The sequence below is a fragment of the Xiphophorus couchianus genome, chromosome 22 (assembly GCF_001444195.1).
Source record: "Xiphophorus couchianus chromosome 22, X_couchianus-1.0, whole genome shotgun sequence".
In the NCBI taxonomy this organism is placed as follows: Eukaryota; Metazoa; Chordata; class Actinopteri; order Cyprinodontiformes; family Poeciliidae; genus Xiphophorus; species Xiphophorus couchianus.
Genome location: NC_040249.1, coordinates 6700666 through 6724206, shown reverse-complemented (window position 1 = coordinate 6724206; position 23541 = coordinate 6700666). Strand labels below are relative to the sequence as shown.

At 36.5% G+C, this 23541-nt stretch overlaps 1 protein-coding gene across 3 annotated transcripts in view; it reads right to left on the bottom strand.

The window, feature by feature from the left end:
• grid1a (glutamate receptor, ionotropic, delta 1a) overlaps positions 1-23541 on the bottom strand; it is a 336282-nt gene that overhangs the window by 96455 nt on the left and 216286 nt on the right. For all 3 annotated transcript variants that reach the window (XM_028007823.1, XM_028007822.1, XM_028007824.1), the window contains 2 exons: positions 20907-21191; positions 1054-1259 (listed from right to left, as the gene is read on the bottom strand). In XM_028007823.1, the coding sequence (XP_027863624.1) occupies positions 1054-1259; positions 20907-21191 (491 nt within the window). The remainder of the gene's footprint in view (positions 1-1053; positions 1260-20906; positions 21192-23541) is intronic.

The window sequence follows — 23541 nt, the reverse complement described above, 5'->3', positions numbered from 1 at the left end:
AATGGCCTTTGCTGCACAGAGCTTAGTGTGAATTGTTCCAATCAAATCACAGATGCATAAAGAATAAAGAAAGGCCAGTCACAGACTTTGATCCTGTTAAATAGGCTGTGTAACTGCCACATTTTTATATTTACAACCACACATAAACTCCTCCTCTGAGGTTGAATTTGACATCCAAGTGTTTTTTATTTGGGTTAGAAAAATCTTCAATGCTTCACTGTCCTTGCCAGATGGATAGAAGATTAACTGTCAGACTGTGATGTGTTTGCAGAGCTGAACAAGCCACTTGGATCACTTTCACACCAACATATTTTTCACTGCTTTCAACACAGACTGTGCTACGCCAGCACCTTTTCAATTCATCAAAAACACAACAGCATTTTATTCAGCTGGGGTATGGCCAAAGAGTAATCATGAAAAAAACTACCACAATGTGATGTCCTAATTGAAGAAACAACACAATGTGTTTAATGCAAAACTTCACCATGTCTGACAACATAAAATGTGTTAAGAAAATTCTGAGCTACCCAAAGTTTATGTTAGTCAAAGCAAATAAATTTTGCATATTCGCACATGGTGTCTGAAAGTTATCGATGCTTACTGAGAATTTATTAAGAAAGTAATAAATGTCTTCTGGTGGGTAAAAAAAAAGATGTTTCAGTTCATAATAGTTTCTTTTACAATTCCTGGCAGACTTTTTATTTTCACAAGGTCAAATCAATCAAAGGTGAAACACATCTTGGTCTCACCTCTGCCATGTGTTCTGGGATTTGTCTGAGGTTGAAACAGGTGCAGGCAGGATATTGGATCAATAGTAGTTGGAAATGCCAAATAAAACGGAGGTTGTTTTCATTTCACTCGATTCTTTTCTTATGTTTTTATTGGGTGCAGTTGTGACAATGTAATGTTAGACCTGAGGTCACCTAAGAGGTATCAGAATATTTTTTCATCCATGGATTCTTTTTTTATATATATGTATACATTATTTTCTTTCTTGCTCTTTGACTCTTTGCCACTGAACCCATAATGAACAGAGAACTTACTGAAACCTACCTGGTGAATGAAGACCTGAGCTCCTCGAGGGCTCATGAGCAGCACGGCCCGTCGCAGAGTGTCCCGGTACCGGTTCAGCTCCTCCGTGCGCATCGTATTGAAGAGATCGGTAAACACTCGGCTGATGTTGCGGTCCACCCTCTGCAGAGACACATCCAGACCGAGCCGAGACGCTTGGTCCATGAAGGTTTGCAGTCCTCGGATATCTGAGGGGAGACCGACACGGTCAGAACCACAAATAAAAACACAGAGAACTCTTCAGGCTTTTTAGCCCTGGAGCATAAAACTTACAAATCTTGGTAAGCAGCCTGTGTCTTCAACACATGCACATGCAAACAATGTTTTTAGGCTTTGTTCCAGGTGCTTGAAGGCAGATTTTGTTCTTTGCACCTGATCTAAAGCGTGACAAAACACAACGAGCACTTGTCGCTTTCTGCTTCCCAGCGTTTGCAGAATATGAACCTCCAGGCAGGTGTTGTTATCCCCAGAGAACTTTGTGCATGTGTCTAGTTTTAGTACACATAAACCACTTCAAAAAGAAATTTTATGCACTCCACACACAAATCAAAAGTGATGTGCAGCAGAGGGCTCACGTTAAGCACAGCAGTCCCAGCGGTCACAGTGGGAAGCAGCTGCCCAGCATGTGCCAAGTCATGCTGCATTGTTAATGAGAGCTTAGAAAAATCACTGGTTCCTCACTTTTTTGCATCCACTGTAGATTTGTGTTTGTGTTCAACCATGTTGCATCTTTAAAAGGGGTGCTAAGTCATCTCTTGACTTAGGTCAAAAGGTGCTAAGGCCTACTACTCTACAGGAGAAAATGTAACTTTTTATGGTTAAATATTCAGGCAACAAAAGGGAAAAAAATCTCCTGATCTAATTGGAGAAGTAAATTCGATTGTTTTTGTGGTTTTTCTTTTGTCAGTACCTTGGGCAAACAAAAGGAGCAACATGATGAAGTATCATCTGAAAGCAAACCATAAGAATTAGCTGCGCTGTTTGATTTTTCTTACAATTGATGTATTGCCATTTATCTTTCAGGTAGTAAACAGCTAACAGTTGCTGCTGGACTCTCCTCAGATTACAAATGCTCAAAGAGGAGAACAAAATGTGAAATTAAATCGTTCATCATTCTGAAGCGCCAAACTCCTCCAGCAATATTCTTTGAAATTCTTAAGAAATATGAAAACATAATGCTTTCAATTGCCTCAACTGACGTTGTACACATAGATGAAGTACTTTGAATACAAACAGAGCAGTGTGTGCTTTTATTTGACTACATATTCATGTCATTGTTTTTCCCTCTGTTTCACATCTTGACCCTTAAAATCTATTTTTTTGTTTAAATGTATGTTGTATTCAAGAGTTACTTAGTACAACAGTGAGCACAGACAGATAACTTTATCTTGTGCACACATCATCAGCTGTATTGATATTTTCAAGATTGATATTTAAACAATGGGCATCAAAATGATTCTGTCAGACTGTGAGGGTGAGGAAGCACAGTCAACATTACTAGAGTGTAACGCAGAATGAAAAAAGGGAGTCAACTTTGAGAGAAAAATGTTAAAACTGTCAGTAAAAATGCATTACAGCACATAATATGGTGTTTAACATTTTAAAGAAAAATGTCAAGGTCATTTGATGGTGACATTTTAAAGTGACTAACATTATTAACAGTCAGTGTGGTTAGCCCGCATAGTATAACTGTAACGGTCTCTTTATGAATTTTCCAGATGGTACGTATTTTATTGGTCTTCTGACAGGCTGCAGACATTTTTGAATCCCACGTTACCTGACAGATAAGGTCTTAAACTAGATATTAATGAAACATGGTTCTGCAATCCAGTTAGTCTTGCTGCTGAAGCTTCTTGGGATCCTCTGCAAAGCACAAAGTGTTACTGTAGAGATTTCTCTCTGGGTATTGCTTTGCAACTAATTGGAAACTTTGAATGTGATAAGTTTTCACTCAAACCTGTTATCTTGTATTTTTTTCTGAACACTAAAATTCCTTCAAAGAAAAAGGAGCTGAGCAGCAAACCTTTCACTAACAGGTCCAGCGCTTATGTTGAAACCAGTTATCAGCATTATCCATAAAGAAACTATAACTATTTATATTTATAGCTATTTGTAACATTTTTGTGGGAAATTTTATTAGATTTTTATGAAAGTGTTATGATTTAGGTGTGTGAGGTGTATAAGCTTAAGCTTTCAGAGTACTAATTAGTAATTATGGCTCCGGCCTGATATATTATCCAACATTGACCTCTTTATTGGTCTAATAAAGATGTCGGAAAATCAGTACCATATTTGTTTTTAATAGCAGCTAAAATTTTGGTCATCTAAAAAAAAATCCTTTGAACGGCTTGGGCTAAAGTAAAGACTAGAACAAAATAGATACATTTTGCATCAAACAAACAGGGATTTTTAACCCCAGAGTTTAGGGTTCCATGTGTACCTACTCCAGGACTTCAATAGAAATGTTGGTGTTTAAAGTCAATACTTCAAAACCATCGGATGCTTTTCCACTGCTCAGCCCACGGCCATCAACAGGAGAGCAAAAAAGAGGATTAACAAGGAATTACAGAATTGATTGCTTGTCACCTTTAACCAAGCGTCATTTTGAGAAACCGCCCCCGAAAGTTTTATATTTTAAAGCTCAACCTGTTTCAGCCTCCACTCTCACCCACTCTGTACATCTATCCGTCTGCTTCTTCTGGTTATCTACTAAACAATACCTCAATCTTTAAAACCTGAGCTTAAAAACAATATCCATGGCAATCCTCCAGCATGGTTTTTAGCCTCACATTGAACATAAAGCAAACTTTCTCATGAATTTGAGAAAAGCAAAAATAACCATATCATGATCAAAAGGATGAGTTTTTTTTTGCTGCACTGGGCTGTCAAGTAGTGAAAAAAACGCATAGAAAACATCTTCTGCACCAGCTTGTTTACTCAAGACTTGCGTTGAGCAGTGAAAGCAATCACTGCTATTCTTGCAATGATATCGTCTGTTAATTATTTTCAAAATTGATTTTTTTTTGAATATCTGAAATCTAGCAGGCGCAAAGAACAATCAGAACACCTAGAGCAGAGAGAAATTACTCCTTCAGCTTTAATTGCTTATTATTACAGATTTAGCTGTCATGTCAGCACAGGAGTTTAAATTAAATAGAGTTTTGTGCTGTAAACAGATGAAGCACAAAATATATCTTACTTTATCGTTATGAGATTCATTCATCATATCCACATGGCAGTAAATCTGTTGATTGGGATTTCTGCTTGAAGAATATGCCAAGAATACTCACATTTGTAATACCTTATGAGCAGTGATCATACCAACAAGTATGAATATGTACTTTTTTTATTTTTGAAACTTAAAGGCAAGAAAATTAGATCTTTTTAGTGTAATATTTTGTCTGGTTTTGACCCTGAATAACACAAATGTGGAAGGTATGCTATAGAAACAAGAACAACAAAAGAAAGTAATGGATGAAAACATGGTCAAAATATAACACTAAGTAATCATGCAAAAAAAGCTCAGCTAAGAAATAAATGCCAAAAAAATCATCATGGGTTAGTAATACAGTAGCCCCTCTTGTCATTTGTAATTTTCTGGGTTTTGTCTTGCAAATGGATATCCATACTAAATATAGGAAAGAAAACAAGCAACAAATAAAACAGACGTGTTTATCTAATCAAACAAAAACAGTACACTTAGGAAAACCATGAATCACACTGTAATGAGTTTCTTTTGACATCATAGTTCATTTATATTTTTATTACTATTTATATCAATGTCATGACCAATCAATTGAGAAAAAGCATACTGGTGAAAATCCCCTATAAACTTTTGGTATTGTAGACAATTTGTTTGTCTTGTCGCCTGAGACTCCCCAATAAACTTCAAAGATCTGATCATGTAAGACTTTTCCTTCTTATTAAGGAGGACATCTACCATCTAAACTAGTCACTTTGTCATCTAATTGGGTAGAGCTAAAGTGATACCATCAAACGTCCATATGGATGTGTTGAGTGCTGCTCTGTTATGACACATAGTGTGGAAGTTATTATTACTCCTTTGTTTTCTATGGCGAGAAATCAGATTTTGAGGCTTGGCCACACCCACATGCTTTGATGCAGTAAAAAGCTTTTGATAACTTTGATCTCCAATTCCTGAAGATTATTCTGCCTCATTTTGAAGTCTCTACGTAGAGAGCTTTAGGAGGAGTTTGCTGAGATAAGTGTGTAAAGGAGACAAAATGGCAGTTTTAATCCAAAATAAGCAGCTTTCTCTGGGGTTGAAACATAGATCCAATGAACATTTTTGTAGGCCTTGACAAGCTAGATGCGTGTTCTGAATGTCATAATCCTAGGTGAAAGCATGGCTTGAGGCTGATTGCTTTAATGGTTTTTAAGGTGTGGAGGAGGAATTGGTGGTGGTGAAAGGAACATTTTGTGCTGTTAGTCATGTTTCCAATTCACATACTGTACCTTCTAGTTGTGTCGCCCTTCTAAGTAGGTGATCATGGTTGCTTTCAATGTTAAAACTTTGCTCCAGGAAGTGCATTCACGTATGAAAGCCCATAAAAATTAACCTGCTTATTGACATCATATCTTTTTTCCATCATGTTACATTTTTCTATGGAATGCAATCCACTTTTCTATCATCGCCTTTGAGGATGACCAAAAATGAATATTTTTTGTCTGACAAGTTGGTGCTGCTCTGATTAAATTGAGAAGCTTGTCAAGTGTTTATATTTCAAAAGAGAACTGAATGAAATGCATTTTTTATTCCCTACTGGACTCATTTAGACCATTACTCTTTCCTGTACCAGACATGGAAATTCACCACACTGGCTCACCCACATGACCCACCCAATTTTATTTCTGCATCAACTGGATCGGATTAAGGATGGCCAGCGGTGCCCCCTTTTGGAAGGCAGGTAAAATACAACACTGAAAGAAGGTCTAAGCAGAAGTTATTAATTAATAAAAAGGAAAAAAAAAAATCTGAAAAAAACATTGATTCATCGTAAGTTGATTACTTGCTCTTTTGCTGATTGGACGAGAACCTCGGGTCACCTCTTAGCCAGGAAAAAAGGTGCAAGCATTGTTTTCATTTAGTGGCCGAGGCATTTCAAGATGTGATCATATCTTTTAATATCATCATTCTTTTTTACTGGTATCAGAGAGAGAAAGCAGGCCAACAAAAAACAAGTTTCTCAACATCTAAGCAGTTCTTTAAGAGTTGTTCATTGCAAAAACTGATAAATGTTAGAACTGAAAATGCTCTGTTGCCATTACCTCTAATTATCAATTTTTCAAAAAGACTTTAGTTGCCATATCAAAATTTTCTGAACATATTATGGCCTATTTTTGCAACTTTTTCAGTTGTGCTGCTTTTCTTGTCCTTTAGTTCAATAAAAAATGTCACTTTTGAATTAAAACAATCACTCTAGTATTGATTGCCGTGTAAATATTAAAGACATAAGTATTTTAAGTTATGAGAGGAAAGAGTAATTCAAATTCTTGGGAAGTCAATATTTTTGTTTGTTTGTTTTAATACAATTTTATTGACAGAAATTGTAATAGTTCAACACTGATTATTTTATTTTCTAAAATGTATGTTTCCTCCTGTAGGCTCAGGATACTCTCCAATGTTTTTATTATGTGATTAAACATCATTGTATCTGTGCAACTTACAGACAGACAAAAAGGAACTACAGAAAAAAAATGTGCTTTTACACCTGCCAGATACTGTGAACAGTAATGCTGCAGTTTAATGTCTATTGCACTGCCTATAGTGGTGTGCAAGACAAGTATAGACTGGGATTTTATTGTGGCGAGGATAGAAACACAACACCATTTGGGGGAAATTAAAGCTCAGTTTAAACCAAAGCCGATACATTTAGGTGGAAAAATAACAACTATACCATTATGTTAACTTTTCTGCTTGTTAAAAAATGCAACTTTAGAAGGGAATTTCAGAACAAGTACACTTTTAAAAGATTTATTGGTTTAATTCTTCCTGGAACACGCCCGTCTCCCGCACTAAAATTTACATTTAAAAGTTTTTTTGTTTTTTCTTTTTAGCCAAAAAGAAAAACCAATGTCAAACAGGGGTAAGTTAAAAAAAAAAAAATTATTTGCATTTTACTAAGAAATGTTTCTTAGTAATCAGTTGTAAAATCTTTATTAGCATTACACCAAAAGAACTTATTTATTCCTGCTAAAATAAATCAAGGTCTGATATCTGGAAATTTTTTCACATAGAAAACAACATGTATTAGCACAAGTGACAAAGCAGGGGAAGCTTCAGTGCTAGTAAGAAATTTAATTTAAGTTTGTTTTGTTTTTATCCATTTATCAGGTCTACAACTTTTAAAGAGGGCAGAATATTTATGAACTGTATGTTGAGGTGTTTAAAAGCAATAGATAGAAAAGTAAAAGAGTTCAATGTTTATTTTCACTAAATGTAAAACTGATATATAGATGCTTTACACTGAATGAAATACTGTACGTCAAGCCTTTATTTCTTATAATTTGGATAATTATAGCTTACAGGTAATGAAAATCAAAAATTCAAAGCCAGAAAAAATGAATATTACATATAAACTATTTAATAAAGAATTTCAACATATACCTATTATCTATTGGGTATATTACAGCCATGTTATAAAGTCTATTCACAGTCATGGGGATGACTGCTGACTTGACAGATGTGCAGAAGACAAGTATTGAAACCTACCACAAGGAGGGTAACCCCAAAAGGTCTCTGTGCATCTGATGCTTTCATTACACCTCAGCAGTATCACATGCTGATCACCTCTATGCCACGGTGCACTGATGTAATTTATGCAAATGAAGGCCCAAACAAGTATTGATGAGTAGAAATGTACATACTTTTCAGAAGCCTAACATTTCTGTTTTAAATGCAATTTTTTTTTTACAGATCTTATATAATATTCTAGTTTTCTGTAATATTGAATTTCTGATTTTTACCCCTATACCTTCCAAAAATCAGGTAACTTAAATAGATTGCAAAAATAATACATTTATGAAAGCGTTTCTTTAAGTTGGTGTACCCTACCGCATCACTTTCCACATTTCCTTGAATAGACTTGCTATAAACCCAGCATGGGATCCCTTTATGTTTGTCTTTGCTCAGAACCTGGCTGTTATAATAAATGTGTGTTTTACATCAGGAACCACCTCCTACTTGGGAACAAAAGCAGCTTAATCAATCTTAAACCTATTACCAGTCTAATTCTCTCCTCCTCTAAGAAAGAGGCAGTCACCACAGGGAGGACAGAGACAGATGCTATGCAGCTGTTCTGCAGTCATTACCTAGCATTGTGTAACTTGACCAACCTGCCAAGAAGCCTGCTGATACTCAAGAAGCCTTGTTTAAGACTTATTACATTTGTGCTTTGATGTCTTTTATGCGTCTTTTCCTGTAATAAATTCCAGTGCAATTTTGCACACGCTGTTTGTCTCTGTTTTCCCCAACATCACATAATCAATAGCTAGCTTCCTCTTCAATATCCATCTGTGAGTGCAAGACACCTAAGAAAACATTAGAAAGATGTAGAGAGTGATCCTGGAGCTTTGAAGCAAGAGCCTTGAACCATTTTAACAGCTCTGCAATGTGATCCTTAAGTACAGCACTTCCTTGACTTAAATTGTAACGTCAATATATATATATTCATTTAGCTGGTTGGGGTGGAGAAAAGCAACAACAATAAAACCAACTCCCCATTGTTGTGTAAGGTCATTTAGCGCCCTACAGGACCTCTGGGAGTCTAGACCCAGGATGTGTACTGGTAGTGAAAACCTTGTTGCAAATGAGTTCAACATTCTAGACTTTAATGGTCAAAAATGTTTAGTTGAGTGGTCAAAATGTCCAAAGTCAATGTATAAAAAACCTTCAAATCTAATTGTTTATTACTATAGCTCAGTCTAAACAATTGAACTTTCAGATGATGAAAAATATTAAAAGGATGAAAATTTGATTAAACTCAGTCTTTAACCTGCTATCAATCTTCTTTTTTTCGCTTAGGACAGGGATAATGTTCTTCCATAATATTTCACAAAGTTGGATCTTACAGAGGAGGGCCTCTTTCATCATTTGTCTTTGTACGATATCTCTAAACTGTATAGAGTCCTGAGTTATTCCTTATATTTCTTCTCTTCCTCTTACTCCGCAGGTTTCCAGGATCCACTGTCCTCTATGTTTTATGTGTTTCCCAGCTGCCACACATCTGACTTAAATAAATGGGTAATTAACAGGCTTCTTCAACACGCGATGGCATGCTGAGGAGCTAATGCAAAAGCTAAATCAGGTGTCCCAGAGCAGGGACGCATCTAAAACATGACAGACGGGGAGCCCTCAGGAGCAGTGTTGAGAATCACTTTTATGGGATTTCTACTAAGATTTATACTAAGCTCGATTCAGGTTGGCTAACAGGTAGCCTCTAATGGCTGTTAAGGAAACTTGGTGACCACAAGATGCATCTCTTTGCTGTAGCTTCCCAACAGTGAGGTTTAGAAATATTCTTATCTCCTTTACCCTTCTGCTTACTGTGTGATAGCTAAAGATAAGATATATGTCGTTTTGTTCAGCCTAGTAGTCTCTAGCTGAAATAAATGGTCCTTTGCAGTGCCAAATTGTCTGGATAGTGCATAAAAATGCAATGTTTCTTGCCAGTCAGCTCAGAAAGTGAAACTCATATTTTATATTGAATCATCATTCATACAGAGACATATCCCAAGCCTTTGTTTCTTGAAATTTTCATCAATATGGCCTACAGATAGACAAAGTATTTTAGAGAATTAGAATACAGTGAAAAATGTCCCTTGTGGAAACTCATGGTGTCACACCCTAATCAGCAAATTAATTCAAAACACCTGCAAAGGTTTCCTGAGCCTTTAAACGGTCGCTCACTTTGGATCAGTTGGCTACACAGTCATGGGGAAAAACTGCTGACTTGACAGATGTCCTGAAGACGGTCAACAACAGGAGGGTAAGCAGAACCTGGTTGAGTGTATATGACAGTGCTCTCTGCACAACACAACCAAATGAACATCAGCCTTCAACATTAGACTTATAATTTGTAAGCCGTCGCCCAATTTAATTCACTTCTGTCCTTATGGGCTCTAATTCTAATTCTGATTATTTAAAAGATTAGCAATCCCATATGTCAGTAAGATAAGGAAACAATTAACAACCTAATCACTGGCATTTAAATTGTTGCAGAGTACAAAGATTGATTCTAGTTAGTATGAACGGTGAAAAAAGTTACAAAAAATGGCTTAATGTTGTTAATATATTATATATTCTAGTTTATATAGTTTAATTTCTCAAAACAGATTTAAAGTTGTTGAAGAGGGAAAACACAGAATGGACATTTTCCATTATTAGCAAACGGTTAGACCCAGTAGAAACCATCTATCAATTGTTTAAGGACAGGTGCAGAAAGAAATGTCCTCCCAGCAGGACCGACGTTGACACCCAACTGAAGCACTGAGATCAGAGTACTTACATTGACTCTATTTACACTCTTACCACCACAATCCCTTAGAAAAAACTAATTTATGATGTCCTTGATTGGGGACGTAATAAGATACTTCTGGTTGCTCTCACAGGTAATGGCAGGAGCTGTTCAACGTGTCTGCAATTTAGCATTTGAAAATGGAAAATAAAAGCACTCCTGCAGCCACTGAATTACTCGTGTGTAGAAAGAGTATTTGGGCAGTCAACATGCTATCAGCAGTAGACAGGAGTGAGAACTCTCTTGCAGAATTAATAAGAAAAGTCAGAATGCCAGACCAGAGCTAAGATCTAAGTAAAATGGAAACTGGAAAAAGGCTAAAAAACTTAATTAACTTATAACACTCACAGTAAAAGTAACACTTTGAATTTTAACACTTCTGACTTCGACTTTGGGTAAAAGCCAGCGTTTTGCCTGTGTAGTTGCAGATCAGCATGGTGCTTGAATATCCCTTGTTTTAAAAATAAACTACACAAATCCCAAAACCTGTCTGCGAACAAACGGATAAGTTGAGAGAAGCTTCAGTGTGTCAGTTTTTATCAAAAGTCACTGTTGTTCCATTTTTAATTGATTTTTATTCTGGATAACCTAACGGCCCCTCTGTTGTTGTTGTGTTTTTTTTTCTACACCGATAGTACTTCTGTCTGCTGTGGGTAAGACACTGGCTGCTCATTAGCACTTAATTAAACAAAATGTTACTTAAACAGTTTTCGGCAACCATGATTATGTTCATACAAATATTTACATGGTCAATTAAAACCCATTCTGCACAACGTTTGGGTGCAGAAACAATTGCAAGGCAAATGTGTGCTGTTTGCAATTAAGCGAGTATTTGCAATTAACAGTTGGAGTTGTGTGATGGCTCTTCTGTTTCGGAGTTGCATAAAGAATGTTAATCGCCTCTGTGTTTGGCTATCCATCTACTCTATTGAAAGCGTATTGTGTGGTTGTTAGATATATAGTGTTGGATTTACATAAAAGTTCAATATTTAGTTGTTTCTGCTGGACGGATCACAGACCTGGAAAAAAACAAACTTTGAAAGTCCTGCTTGCTTTTTTTCTGTTGTGAACATTTGTGCTGTTATTACAACTTCAATATCATTGTGAATGTCGAGAGCAGCTCATTAAACATGAGTTTTGCGATGTGATAATTATTTTAAAACGTGTTAGCTGAATGAGACGAGATGTTCTGGCTGCCCTGACCCACAATATGCTGGCATCATTAAGCAGAAAACGGCAGATCAAGTATGATTTCAGCACGCAATTGTCGTTTTAGCAACACTGAGGGGCCAAATTTTACTCGTTTGTTTGGACTCGTAAACTCCAAAAAAATATTCCCTGTAGTTGCTTCAGGTCAAAGCAAGTCTGTGTTCACACCAGAAGTGGGCTGTATCAGAATTAATTTGGAAGCTGATTGAGACCACCTCAAAAACTGGATCTTGGTCCAGTTGTTTGGTCAACACCAAGATGAGCTTGAGTGTATACACATATGTACACCAGAACTGGACCAATAGGGGAAATGAACTCTGGTCCAGTTAGAGTGCACTAAATGTATCAGGTGTGAATACACCCTTACAGGTACAATGACAGATGAAAATGCCTTGTATGCTTGTCACTTGTTCCACATTGCATCCATCCATTTTCTGTACACCCTTGTCCCTAGTGGGGTTGGGAGGGGTGCTGGTACCTATCTCCAGCGAACGTTTCGGGCGAGAGGCGGGGTACACCCTGAACAGGTCGCCAGTCTGTCGCAGCCACATTGTATCCACAATTTACAATACTTGGAGTTTTTGACCAAGAAAAAGGAGTGCATTAAGTGGATATGATGATTAGCATTCAACAAATAAAAACTTGTGTGCATTGGTATTCGGCCACTTATTTCATCTCTAAAAAACTATCCAGCGCAACTGATTGCCTGAGATTCATTGGATTCATTGGGTTTGCAAGATAACAGAGAACAAATTACAAATCCTTTAGCTTATTGTGAAAGAATTGCAAGCCAACTGTACAATTTCATAGACACTAAGACATCAACCAGAGTTATGCGGCTGGGCATGAAGAGGACTAATCAAAGGAGCAGCCAAAAAGCACATGGTAAATCTGAACCTTTTGACCTACACCTAAAGCACTTTGTAGCAGAAAACTGGCACTGCACTTTGCCCCCAACAAGGCCACTGACAGGGTGGGAGAGAGGTCCAGCTGTAATCTGTGGTTTCCATTGGAACTGAGGAGCAAACTGAAGGGTTGGAGGCATGTTGTGCAGCTGACCGTCACAGTAAACAAGAAGCGTCAAAGACTGCTACGAGGAGTTCAAATTTAAACATGTTAAAGCAACAGATTCCTCTCAGCAATGTTTATACATTATATTCTATGGCAAGCCAACAGTGCCACAATTCAATAAATTAAAAGCTCACAAAACAAATATTTAGTGTTGAAACTTGAGTCATGCATCAAATAAATTAGAGATCTTTAGCTTTAAACATATAGAAATATATATATTTTCATTTTAAGATTTTCTGTTACTGGTAATTATTTCAGCATTATTTCATTTCATGGTCCAGTGCTACAGTACACCATGAATTTATGTGATCTCGCATCATCAAAATAAAATTAGCTAGGGGTAAAATTACTTGGTCAGTAGGTGAGATGCTGGGCAGAAGCTATGGTTAATTTGAGACACAGAAGCAGTTTGAATTACTTCATCAATTGTTTAACACTCTTATCCATATGGGGTCACAAGAAGGGCTGGTCAGGTCTCCAATCCATGGTAGGGTGTAGTAAATAAGAAATACTTATTTAAAAAGTTAAGATTTGTGGATGATCTACCTATATGATTCCTTAATTTTGTTTGAATTTCATCAATTGAGTAATAAAATGAGGCCTTGAAAAAGTATGGCCTATTAAAAAAAAAATCAAATGTGTGTTTCAATGTTGCAAAATCTCAAAAACTAAAGTCACGGCAAAACATGTTTGTTTTTTTAACACAACATTTCTTTAGCAGGGTCAAGATTTCAGATACAACCATGTGTAATTTGAGGACCCTTTTGAGCCAAACAACAAACAAGCCTGCAAAGTCCTTACTGCAAAAGAAGCCTTTTCTGTTAGCAAGATTGCCTTTCACTGAGAGAAATGAACTCCCCTGGCCTCGACTTGTAGTGGGTCCTTTTTTTGTTCTTTTCAACTACAAAACATTAGTTAGGCAGTCGTACTCGACTGCACTTTAGTAGTTTCAAAAATCCAGATTTAAAAGAAGTAGGACTCAAGGAAGCAACACGTGTCAAATATAAAAGAGGAAAAGCAAAGACGGTAGAAAAGAGAACCGAACATAAAAAAAGAGGCGAGGGTCTTTTAGTCAGCGGCTCGTTATAGAATTATCATATAATTGTGTTTTCTTATTACAAAAGGATATATTGCATTTAAGATAAGGCAGTATCCTGTTTTCCAAGGACCAAATGTAAAAAGGAAATAAGTTTGTGTCTGTTCCTCAGGGATGTAATTATGAGACATCCTTTCACAAAAGAAAATCAAAATATGGGTTGAAAATGTACAATGATAAAGCTTTTTTATGCAAGATACTGGGATGAATTACCTCCCTTGACATCCTCTATTACACAAAGCTACAGTTTGCCCTTGGGGGCAAGAGAAGCCTTTTTTTTAAAACAACTTCAATATCTTACATTCTCAATGAAAATTCTGTTTTGCCTGCAAAATTCAAATATGTATTCAAAACAAAACTATAATAGGAATCTTCTATTTTTATGTGCATCAGTCGATCCTTAAAGCCAAGTGAAAAGTCCAGAGGTGTTTGGCTGTTGCTGATATGTTGACTTTTTTCTCACAAATTTCTAGGATGATCAAAATTATGTGAGAGAAAAGCTCAGGTTATGCTGATGTCATGGTTTGGTAAATGTGTGATTGGTACATTCAAAATATTCACGTTAAATAGATGAAAATCTGTTTGATGTACCGTATTTTCCGCACTATAAGGCGCACCACAGTATAAGGCGCACCTTCAATGAATGGTCTATTTTAAAACTTTTTTTCATATATAAGGCGCACCGCATTATAAGGTGCATACAAAATACGCTACAGTTGAGGCTGGGGTTACGTTATGCATCCATTAGATGGAACTGCGCTAAAGGGAATGTCAACAAAACAGTCAGATAGCTCAGTCAAACTTTATTAATAGATTACAAACCAGCGTTCTGACAACTCCGTTCATTCCCAAAATGAATAAACAGCTGTTTTGTTATTTTCCCCGAGGTAAAGTAAGTGACGTGGCATTTTCGTGACACAGTTTATCTTTTAACAGCAGCAAGGTATAACATATAGTGGAGGGGAACTGTTCCTCGATTCAATAAACACGTAAAAAACAATCTGATACTGTTACTGTAAATCAAACGTTGGTGCAATCACAATATATATCCACTTCCGCACCATTGATTCGTTTATGTTAAATTCTCTGGCTGCTGCTCTCTTCCCGTGTTCTACTGCGTGACTGATCGCCTTGAGCTTAAACTCTGCGTCGTAAGGGTGTCTCTTAATAGGAGCCATTTTGGGGTCTTTACACAAAACCCAGCGTGCACCGCGCGCTTCTTCTTCTACGGGGGTAAATTAAGTTGGCAGCTGCTTACTGTACTTGCGAGACCTGTTGTGGCTCAATATTGGTCCATATATAAGGCGCACCCAATTATAAGGCGCACTCTCGGCTGTTGAGAAAATTGAAGGTTTTTAGGTGCGCCTTATAGTGCGGAAAATACGGTAAAATGGAAACACTTGTTAACCCTGAGAACTGGTCTAAAATTCTCAACATTTACCAATTTCTTTGTGTCACTAAATACAAAATAAGATTGCAAAGGCGTTAAGTTTTAAAAATTTTAATGTATTCAGCACAAAAAGCATGATACAACATAAATGTACAGTGACATATCTTAAACAACCTCACTATTTGACACATTTGCACAAGTTGGTTGGTTGTAAAACAGTTGCTTTGATGTAGATTATATTACTTGATCTGTTTAATGTTTTATGCTACAAGCATCAAATGTTATAGTTTGTTTTGTTTGAAACACCTACACAGCCAGATATATTGCAGTAGAAGACAAAATCCCTTAGGGCATCGTTATTTCTGCTATAAAGCTTTTGTACACACTAATTATCACTGCTTATTCATAAATAAAAAATCTTTTAGATTGGGATGGCATTTAGAAAAGTGGAGGGAAAACAGCCGGAAACCTGATGTAACATCTTGTGTTTTGTGTCAAGACACAATTTCTGGTGATCAGCTACCTGACATAATTCATTCAGTAACCGGGTGAAATGTTTTGGGATTGAGTTTTGGAACTTTGTGATTCAGGTCAAAATACCAATTCATCTTTTATATACAGTCCCACCATGTTTTTTTTTTGCGATGCTACAATTGTGGAAATTTATGCAAAATCAACAGATCTCTGCAATTTTTTAATTATTATTATTTGCTAATGCATATTTATTACTTTATTGTGAATTTTCAACATAAATGTTCAACAGCATTGGGTTTAAATGGCTGCAACCTCCCCCCTGCAGGTTTATTAATATATACGTTTTGGAAGGGGTTTGATGAGGAAAAAAAATTGATAAGTTCCCTCCATCCATCCATTTTCTAACACCCTTGTCCCTAGTGGGGTCAGGAGGTGCTGGTGCCCATCTCCAGCTAACGTTTCGGGCGAGAGGCGGGGTTCACCCTGGACAGGTCGCCAGTGTGTCGCAGCATTGCTAAGTTCCTTTCAAATATTTCCAATAAGCACGGTGCTATGATAAAAAAAAGAAGAAAAAAAAAAACCGCAACTAATAATTATGTATGAATTAAGTAAAGCCAGATGATCCAGATACATACGACTCTTCTCAATTACAATTCAGTGGAATGTAGGACAATTCCTTTAACAACCCAATTTGTTCTAATCTATTCATTAATAATACATTCTACAGTATAAGCTATAAGTTCAGGAGTTCAGTGACATGGGAAGGATATATAGGAATACAACTTGATGAACATGCCTTCATCTTTTACAATAAATAGCTTCAAACTTTTCCACTCACATTAAAAGTTGCAAGACAGATGCAAACTCGAGACTAATCACGCTGACATGTTTTTAATGAAATTTGGGCATATTTTATTGATTCTGCAGGCCATTATTATGTGAAAAACCAAATTAACTTTGCAAAGCCCAACATTCAGGGTACTCATATGAGAATATAGTGTAGAAGCAGAGTGAGTGAATAAATGTAATGACATGGGGCAATTAAATGCAACATGGGGAACCGCAAATGAGAGGCGACGATTGTCATTTGGTGTTGACAACGTTATGTAATTGAGTTTGACGGAAATTTGTTTGCACTATTCTTTCTCAGCCGTCAGTTGCATCTCTGTCTGATGTTAAACGGAATCACTAAAAGTCTTAAGGTTGTCGTACTGAAATTAGTCTCTGTTTTGTTTATTTTTTACTCCAGCCTACGTTTTACTTTATTCATTACAAGCTTGAGTAAAGCAGCTTGTTTTGCAAAGATTTAAGATCTTATGGCTTATTTTTTTTATTAAAAAGATCTTTAAAAAAAAAAAAAAAAATATATATATATATATATATATATATATACAGCACAGACCAAAAGTTTGGACACACCTTCTAATTCAATGGGTTTTCTTTATTTTCATGACTATTTATAAGGCAAGAAATCCCACTTACTAACCTGACAGGGCAGGTTGACCTATGAAGTGAAAACCATTTCAGGTGACTACCTCTTGAAGCTCATCAAGAAAATGCAGAGTGTATGCACCGGATTATTTTTTACTCCAGCCTACGTTTGCTGTGATTACAGCAGTAATCACAGCAAAAGGTTGCTACTTTGAAGAAACTAGAATATAAGGGATATTTTCAGTTGTTTTACACTTTTTTGTTTAGTGCATATTTCCACATGTGTTAATTCATAGTTTTGATGCCTTCAGTGTGAATCTACAATGTCAATAGTCATGAAAATAAAGGAAACTCATTGAATTAAAAGGTGTGTCCAAACTTTTGGTCTGTACTGTATATATATATATATAAAATATAAAAATATATATATATGTACACAACAGTGGACGCTAAGTTTTATCAGGTAGAGCTACATATTCTTTTGGTTTAGATAAAATGTTCGACCAAGATCTGAGGGTAGATAATAAGTTCAATTCCTTTTTCATCACCAAAAAGTATGTGTAGTGGTGAGTATTATTTTGAATTATTTTTGATGAAGCACAAAACTGGGCGGCATAGTTGTAACACATTACAGTGCCAAACAGTAGTAGTCATGATAGACTGGTTAAAATTATAATTTAGAATGTAGAATACCATGTTTATTCTTGAGCCCCCAACTAATCAGTAAACAATCAAGTGTAAGTGGGAAAATCGGATTGAGCTTTCTTCAGTTCCAAGGGGAAAAAAAGAAGAGATGTGTAACAACAACAAGGTACTGCAGAGCTTGGATATTAGTCATTTCTGATTCATAAAAGGAGATGGAAGCACATAAGTCTTGCCAAAATCACAGAACAGTTTTAACTGTTGAGATGCTTGGAAATGTTGCCACACGGAGAAGTGGACCAATCTGCTGTGTGGGGGGGGGATTTTCTCTCCCCATTTTAGTTGTTCTATAGCTTCTACAATATGCTTTAAAGTAGTATTAGTAACATTTTATACACTCCAACCACAGACAACATTAAAAAATATCAAGTGTGCTGGGAAAATTATGTTGTGTGACTGGTGCTGACACAGACTAAGAGCTGACCTGTCTTAAGTTTATGTAAACTTTCCCAATATCTGTGTGCGTGCACTTCACTGTTTCACAGGACGCAGGAGACAAGGGAAACTACTGCATACTCAGCATCGATTGTTATATAAATATTGAATAAAGAATGAGTGACTTTCTTATTAACCTAGGTATATTCATATCCATCACATCTAAGCATGTTGAGCGTTTACATTCACTTCTGAGATTTTCTGCAAATCTGCTGTCTTACTTCGAAACAGCAGTGGGGTATTTTGGTCAGACAGAAGGAGACAGAAAATGAAGCAGATGCTTGTGAGATCACATTACAAAAGGTCTGGATTTCCTCTTTTTTTTCCCAGCTATTAGCATAATTTTCACAGCTGTCCCCTTTTACTCAACCTTATCTCATTAAAAAAAAATATAAAATAAAACAAAAACAAAAAAAGCTGTGTTATCACGCAACTAAGTTTGCATTGAGACAGTCACTTTAAAAACTCAATAATACTAACCTGGCACTGGAAAGGTTTAAGACATCACACATAGTCACTGTGAATCACAGACAATTCAATTTAAGAATCTCTATTCTGCCTTTTGTTATTCGAGATTCAGACTAAAGGCCTAAAGAAACAGGGCAAATGTTTCAGAAGGAATTTAGTCAGATTTATTGATCTGCAGATGATCCAACTGGTATGACAGACGGGCAGGTAATTAGCGAAACAGACCAATAGAAAATAAGGACGTTAGAAAAAACATACCAGCCTACAGCTATTAAAGCTATTCCAAGACGGCTCGTCACAGGCTGACAGTAAGACAGTAATAAAGAAAAGCAATGGCAAAACAGATGGTCATACACAAAGTGACCCAACCTGAATGACAGATGTATGAGGAACATACATATGGCTAGATAGTGAAAGAGAAGAAGGGCAGACGACAAGACAGATCATCCTACAGATCGACAGGTGCTCCTTTATGGTGGTTCTGTTGGCTTTTATAAGAACACACTTCTTTGAATAGTCAGGCACAATTAAAAAACAATCAGGTGTGTAACTATGAACCTTCATTACATTTACACTCACCAGTTCATTTATTAGGTGCACCTTTTAATCGACACATCAACCAATCACATGGCAGCTATTCAATGCATGCAGACAAGGTCAGGAAGACTTGCTGAAGTTCAAACCAAGTTTTAAAATCGGGGAGGAAGAGGATTTGTGCGACAATGAATGTGACAGGTTTGTTAGTGCCAGACAGCTTAGTCTGAATCTATCAGAAACCGCTGATCTATTATTCTCCACAACCACCTCTCAGGGTTACAATAAATGAAAGAAAAAAAAGAACAGTCAGTAAGCAGCAGCTGTGTGGACAAAAAATGTCTTGTGGATGTAAAACGAGTCTGGACAGAGTTGTTCAAGATGATAAAAAGGCAATAGGAACTGCAATAAGAACCTGTTGAACCCTTGTAAGGGTCGCACAGCCACTGTTTATGGGTCTGGTACCGGCTGGATTTTACAATTCATATTCAACACAATTTATTCCTTTTACATTAAAATACAACATAAAAAAACGTCACTTTTATTGCATCAATATATGCAGCAAATAGGGTTGATTTTTGACTTTTAACTTTTAAAGAAAACATTTTAAGAAAAAATAACGTACCACTCATTTATGTTTACTCTGTGACAAAAACATATACATTTTTAAAGAACAAAATTTCTATGATGATGACGTCACTGTGCTCGGGTTCCTCTATTGGCAGTTTTATTGACAAAATGAGGTTCAATCCAGTATACCAAATTGAGTGGCCTTTATTTACATAAAGCACAATCTCTTTATGTCCAAACAAAAAATGTTGACATTAGGGGGCTAAAGATTAACTAAATAAATTAATTTTTCCCCCTCATTATGCTCCAAGTAAGAAACATATTAGCTAGTAATCAAAAATACTATTGTGACAAAAGCTAAAACAACTAAATTTGCACTTTTTTTTTTTTTTTGTTTGCTAATAATTACTTCACCCACAGCATTTCGAGGATCTCTAATGTGGGTCAAGAAAGGTCTGCTCCCGAGGGATATCCTGGTAGAAATAGCAACATGAGTGAAAAAGATCTATGAATAGACTCAGCTGGAGGGAGAAACACGGACAAAATAAGGCTGCCATGAGTGAGCTAATTAGGGTTTAAATTGACTCTTTATGAAGAGGCTACTGATGGTGAAGGCAGCAACAACATCATGTATCTTTTTGTACCATTTTTAATTAAACTGTGTATTTATTTTAAAGCGACTTCTTTGCAGGAATCTGTTGAGGAAATTGTTGTTTTTTTTATTACATTTACATAGTTCCCTATTTTGTGTACTTTGAGGATATAAGTTTAGTTTGAGCTTTTAGTGAAGGACTGGTCCTGAACGCTGAAAAATGAAGATGGTTTAGCGGCATTAAATAAAGCTCTTGACGACGGCTATGCAATATTCATGTTTACAAGACACATTCAGTAATCCGCCGAGTTATCGAGCTTCACTTACCGTAGTCACTCTCGTAAAAGATGATAAACTTTTGCCAGCCAAACTCTGAGATGAGGGTAAGCAGGACGTCGTTGATGCGAACAGGCGGACGGGCGGCCAGTGTGTAGCTCTCTCCGTCTGGGCTGGGGTTGAGCTGGCAGGCGGTGCGGGGTCCACCGTCCCCGTTTCTTTGGATGAAGAGGTGAGGGATGTGCATCGCATCTGTTAGAGACTGAAGGGCGCTCGCAGCAGCACAACCCGTAGATGTGACCAGCGCAAGGATCCCCTGGTTCATTAATTCACATGCTGGACAGAAGAAAAGAGATGTGAGAAGGTTAGGAGCACAGAAAAAAAATGAAAAAAGGGACAAAAGTTTAAAAAGGTCACTCGTAGGCCAGTTTTAAACTTTGAGTTTCAAAACTGAAAACATTTAATCCTGTTATGACAGGTTAAAAGTCTTTAATGACTGAAATAAATACCAGATTGCTCAGGATTTTCTTCATTTGTACAGAATAGTATAATTCTGTATGTGTTCCCTTCCCTCACAACGTGATGGTCAGCTGGCCAAAAAAAATTTCCCACATTTTCCCGCAAAGGCAAATTGAGTGTTTCAGTAATGTTCCAGAAAAAAATGCGTAAAAAGCACAAGATAAAGGAGTCCAAAATAATGCCACTCCAAAGTAGTTCTCCAGAGTGATGATAACTATTCCTGCTGCAATAGTATAATACCTTTAGGAAACTTGTTCTCCCAGGGAAGAAATTTGCCTTTTTAAAATGAAATTTCTAAAGAAACTTCACTGATTTCTCAAAAAGAACGCTTTTTGCCTTAATTAAAGTATCCATCCATCCATTTTCTGTTCACCCTTTGTCTCTAGTGGGGTCGGGAGGGTTGCCGGTGCCTATCTCCAGCTATGTTCCAGGCGAGAAGCGGGGTACACCCTGGACAGGTCGCCAGTCTGCCGCAGACAGATAATTAAAGTATCACTGCTTTAAAACAGCAACTTGCAATTTACCAGTATAAGGTCTGTCAACGCTTTGCTGCCTAAATTTGCTTAAACTTAATTAAGTAATATTGTTTGTTCTGTCAAGCAGAGGATTAATTCAATGTTCACTTTAAATATAGTTCATACATGTCATAATTTGTGTATGACTCAAATCTATCATTCAAAACATTTCCAGTCTCTCTTGCTATTTCTGTACAAGATTTTGACATTGAAATGCAACATGATTTTACTGGTTTTTATGTGAGCAAAAGTGCTTGTAATGTGGAAAAATGTCGTTAAGGCTGTTAGCACTCTGATGATTTTACAGCAGCGGTCTGAATGGGCAGACTGACTAATAACATAAGATCTATTTATTATGCTTGTGTTACACTATAAAGAGGACAACGTCAAAAAGATGTGAAAGTCTGTGCAATATGCACTCAGGGAGAAATGATTCTTCCAGATATATTTGGAAAAAAGCAATCAGGACATTTTATTAATTTTGTTTTACATTTTTTGAGAATTTTGAAACAAAACCACAATATTTCCATTCAAGGTTGCCATAATGTGAACTCTCTCAGTCTATGTTTTCTTTTTAGTTAGAAGAACAAAAGAAAAATAAATATACTGTGAGCAAAATTGTTGGGCAAGTGTTTATTTCAGCCATATCATTTTTAGGTATATTTTCAAACTTAAAGTTGAATTAACCTGAATACTTTATGCATCACATGATGTGGATCTGTGTAATGAGGGAGGGTCTGGCTTAAGAAGGTCAACACCCCATATCAAGATGTGAATAATTAGACAGTTTCTTTTCTTTAGGCGTAACGGCCCTCCAAAAAAGATTTAACTGGCTGAAAAGTAAACAATTAACAAAAGTCTCTTAGAGGGATGAAGAACTCTTGAAATTGCTAAGACGTGATCATAAAACCATTAACATGTTTTTCTGCAAATAGTAAACAGGGTCACAAAAAACATGTTAAAAAAACAAGAAGCTAATTAACTGCCAAGGATTTGACAAAAATCATGCATGAAGCTACGAGGAATCCATTATCTTCCAGGACTGTCATTTTCCATAACTGCAACCTAGAAGATTTTCATAGCTCAGAGACTTGGCCGAGGTAAGGAAGGAGTCTTTGTTTTTAAAAAAGACAATGATTTCTATGCAGGACAGTGCTCTGTCACATGCACGTAAGTATTCATATGTGTGTTTAAAGGCATTAAGGTGGAAAAACTGATGACATGATGGCCACCTTTCCTCACCTGACCTGAACCCAGTTGAGAAATTGTAGGCAGTTCTGATGTTTAAACAAGACCGCTCTCTGACTTATCACCTATTAAAAAGTTTTTAGTTATTTAGTTTTTTAATTCTCACGTAAGAGATAAAAGTAAAAAAGACGGGACAATGTGTGATTTTCATTTAGTGGAATAATGACTCTGCACAATAGTTGCCCAATAATTGTGAGCGCATAAATATTCTCCTAAGAAAGTGAAAACCTCACTTTTACATTTTGCCCTTTAACTTTTTGGATTAACCAAGAGCACTGAAGTTGTTGATTAGTAAAAAAATAATCCTCAAAAGACTTGTCTAGTAATTCTGCATTTAATGTGAAACCTAACTTGTTTTTAGGATTTAGCAACATTGTGCAAGAGGTAGATTAAGCAAAAATTGG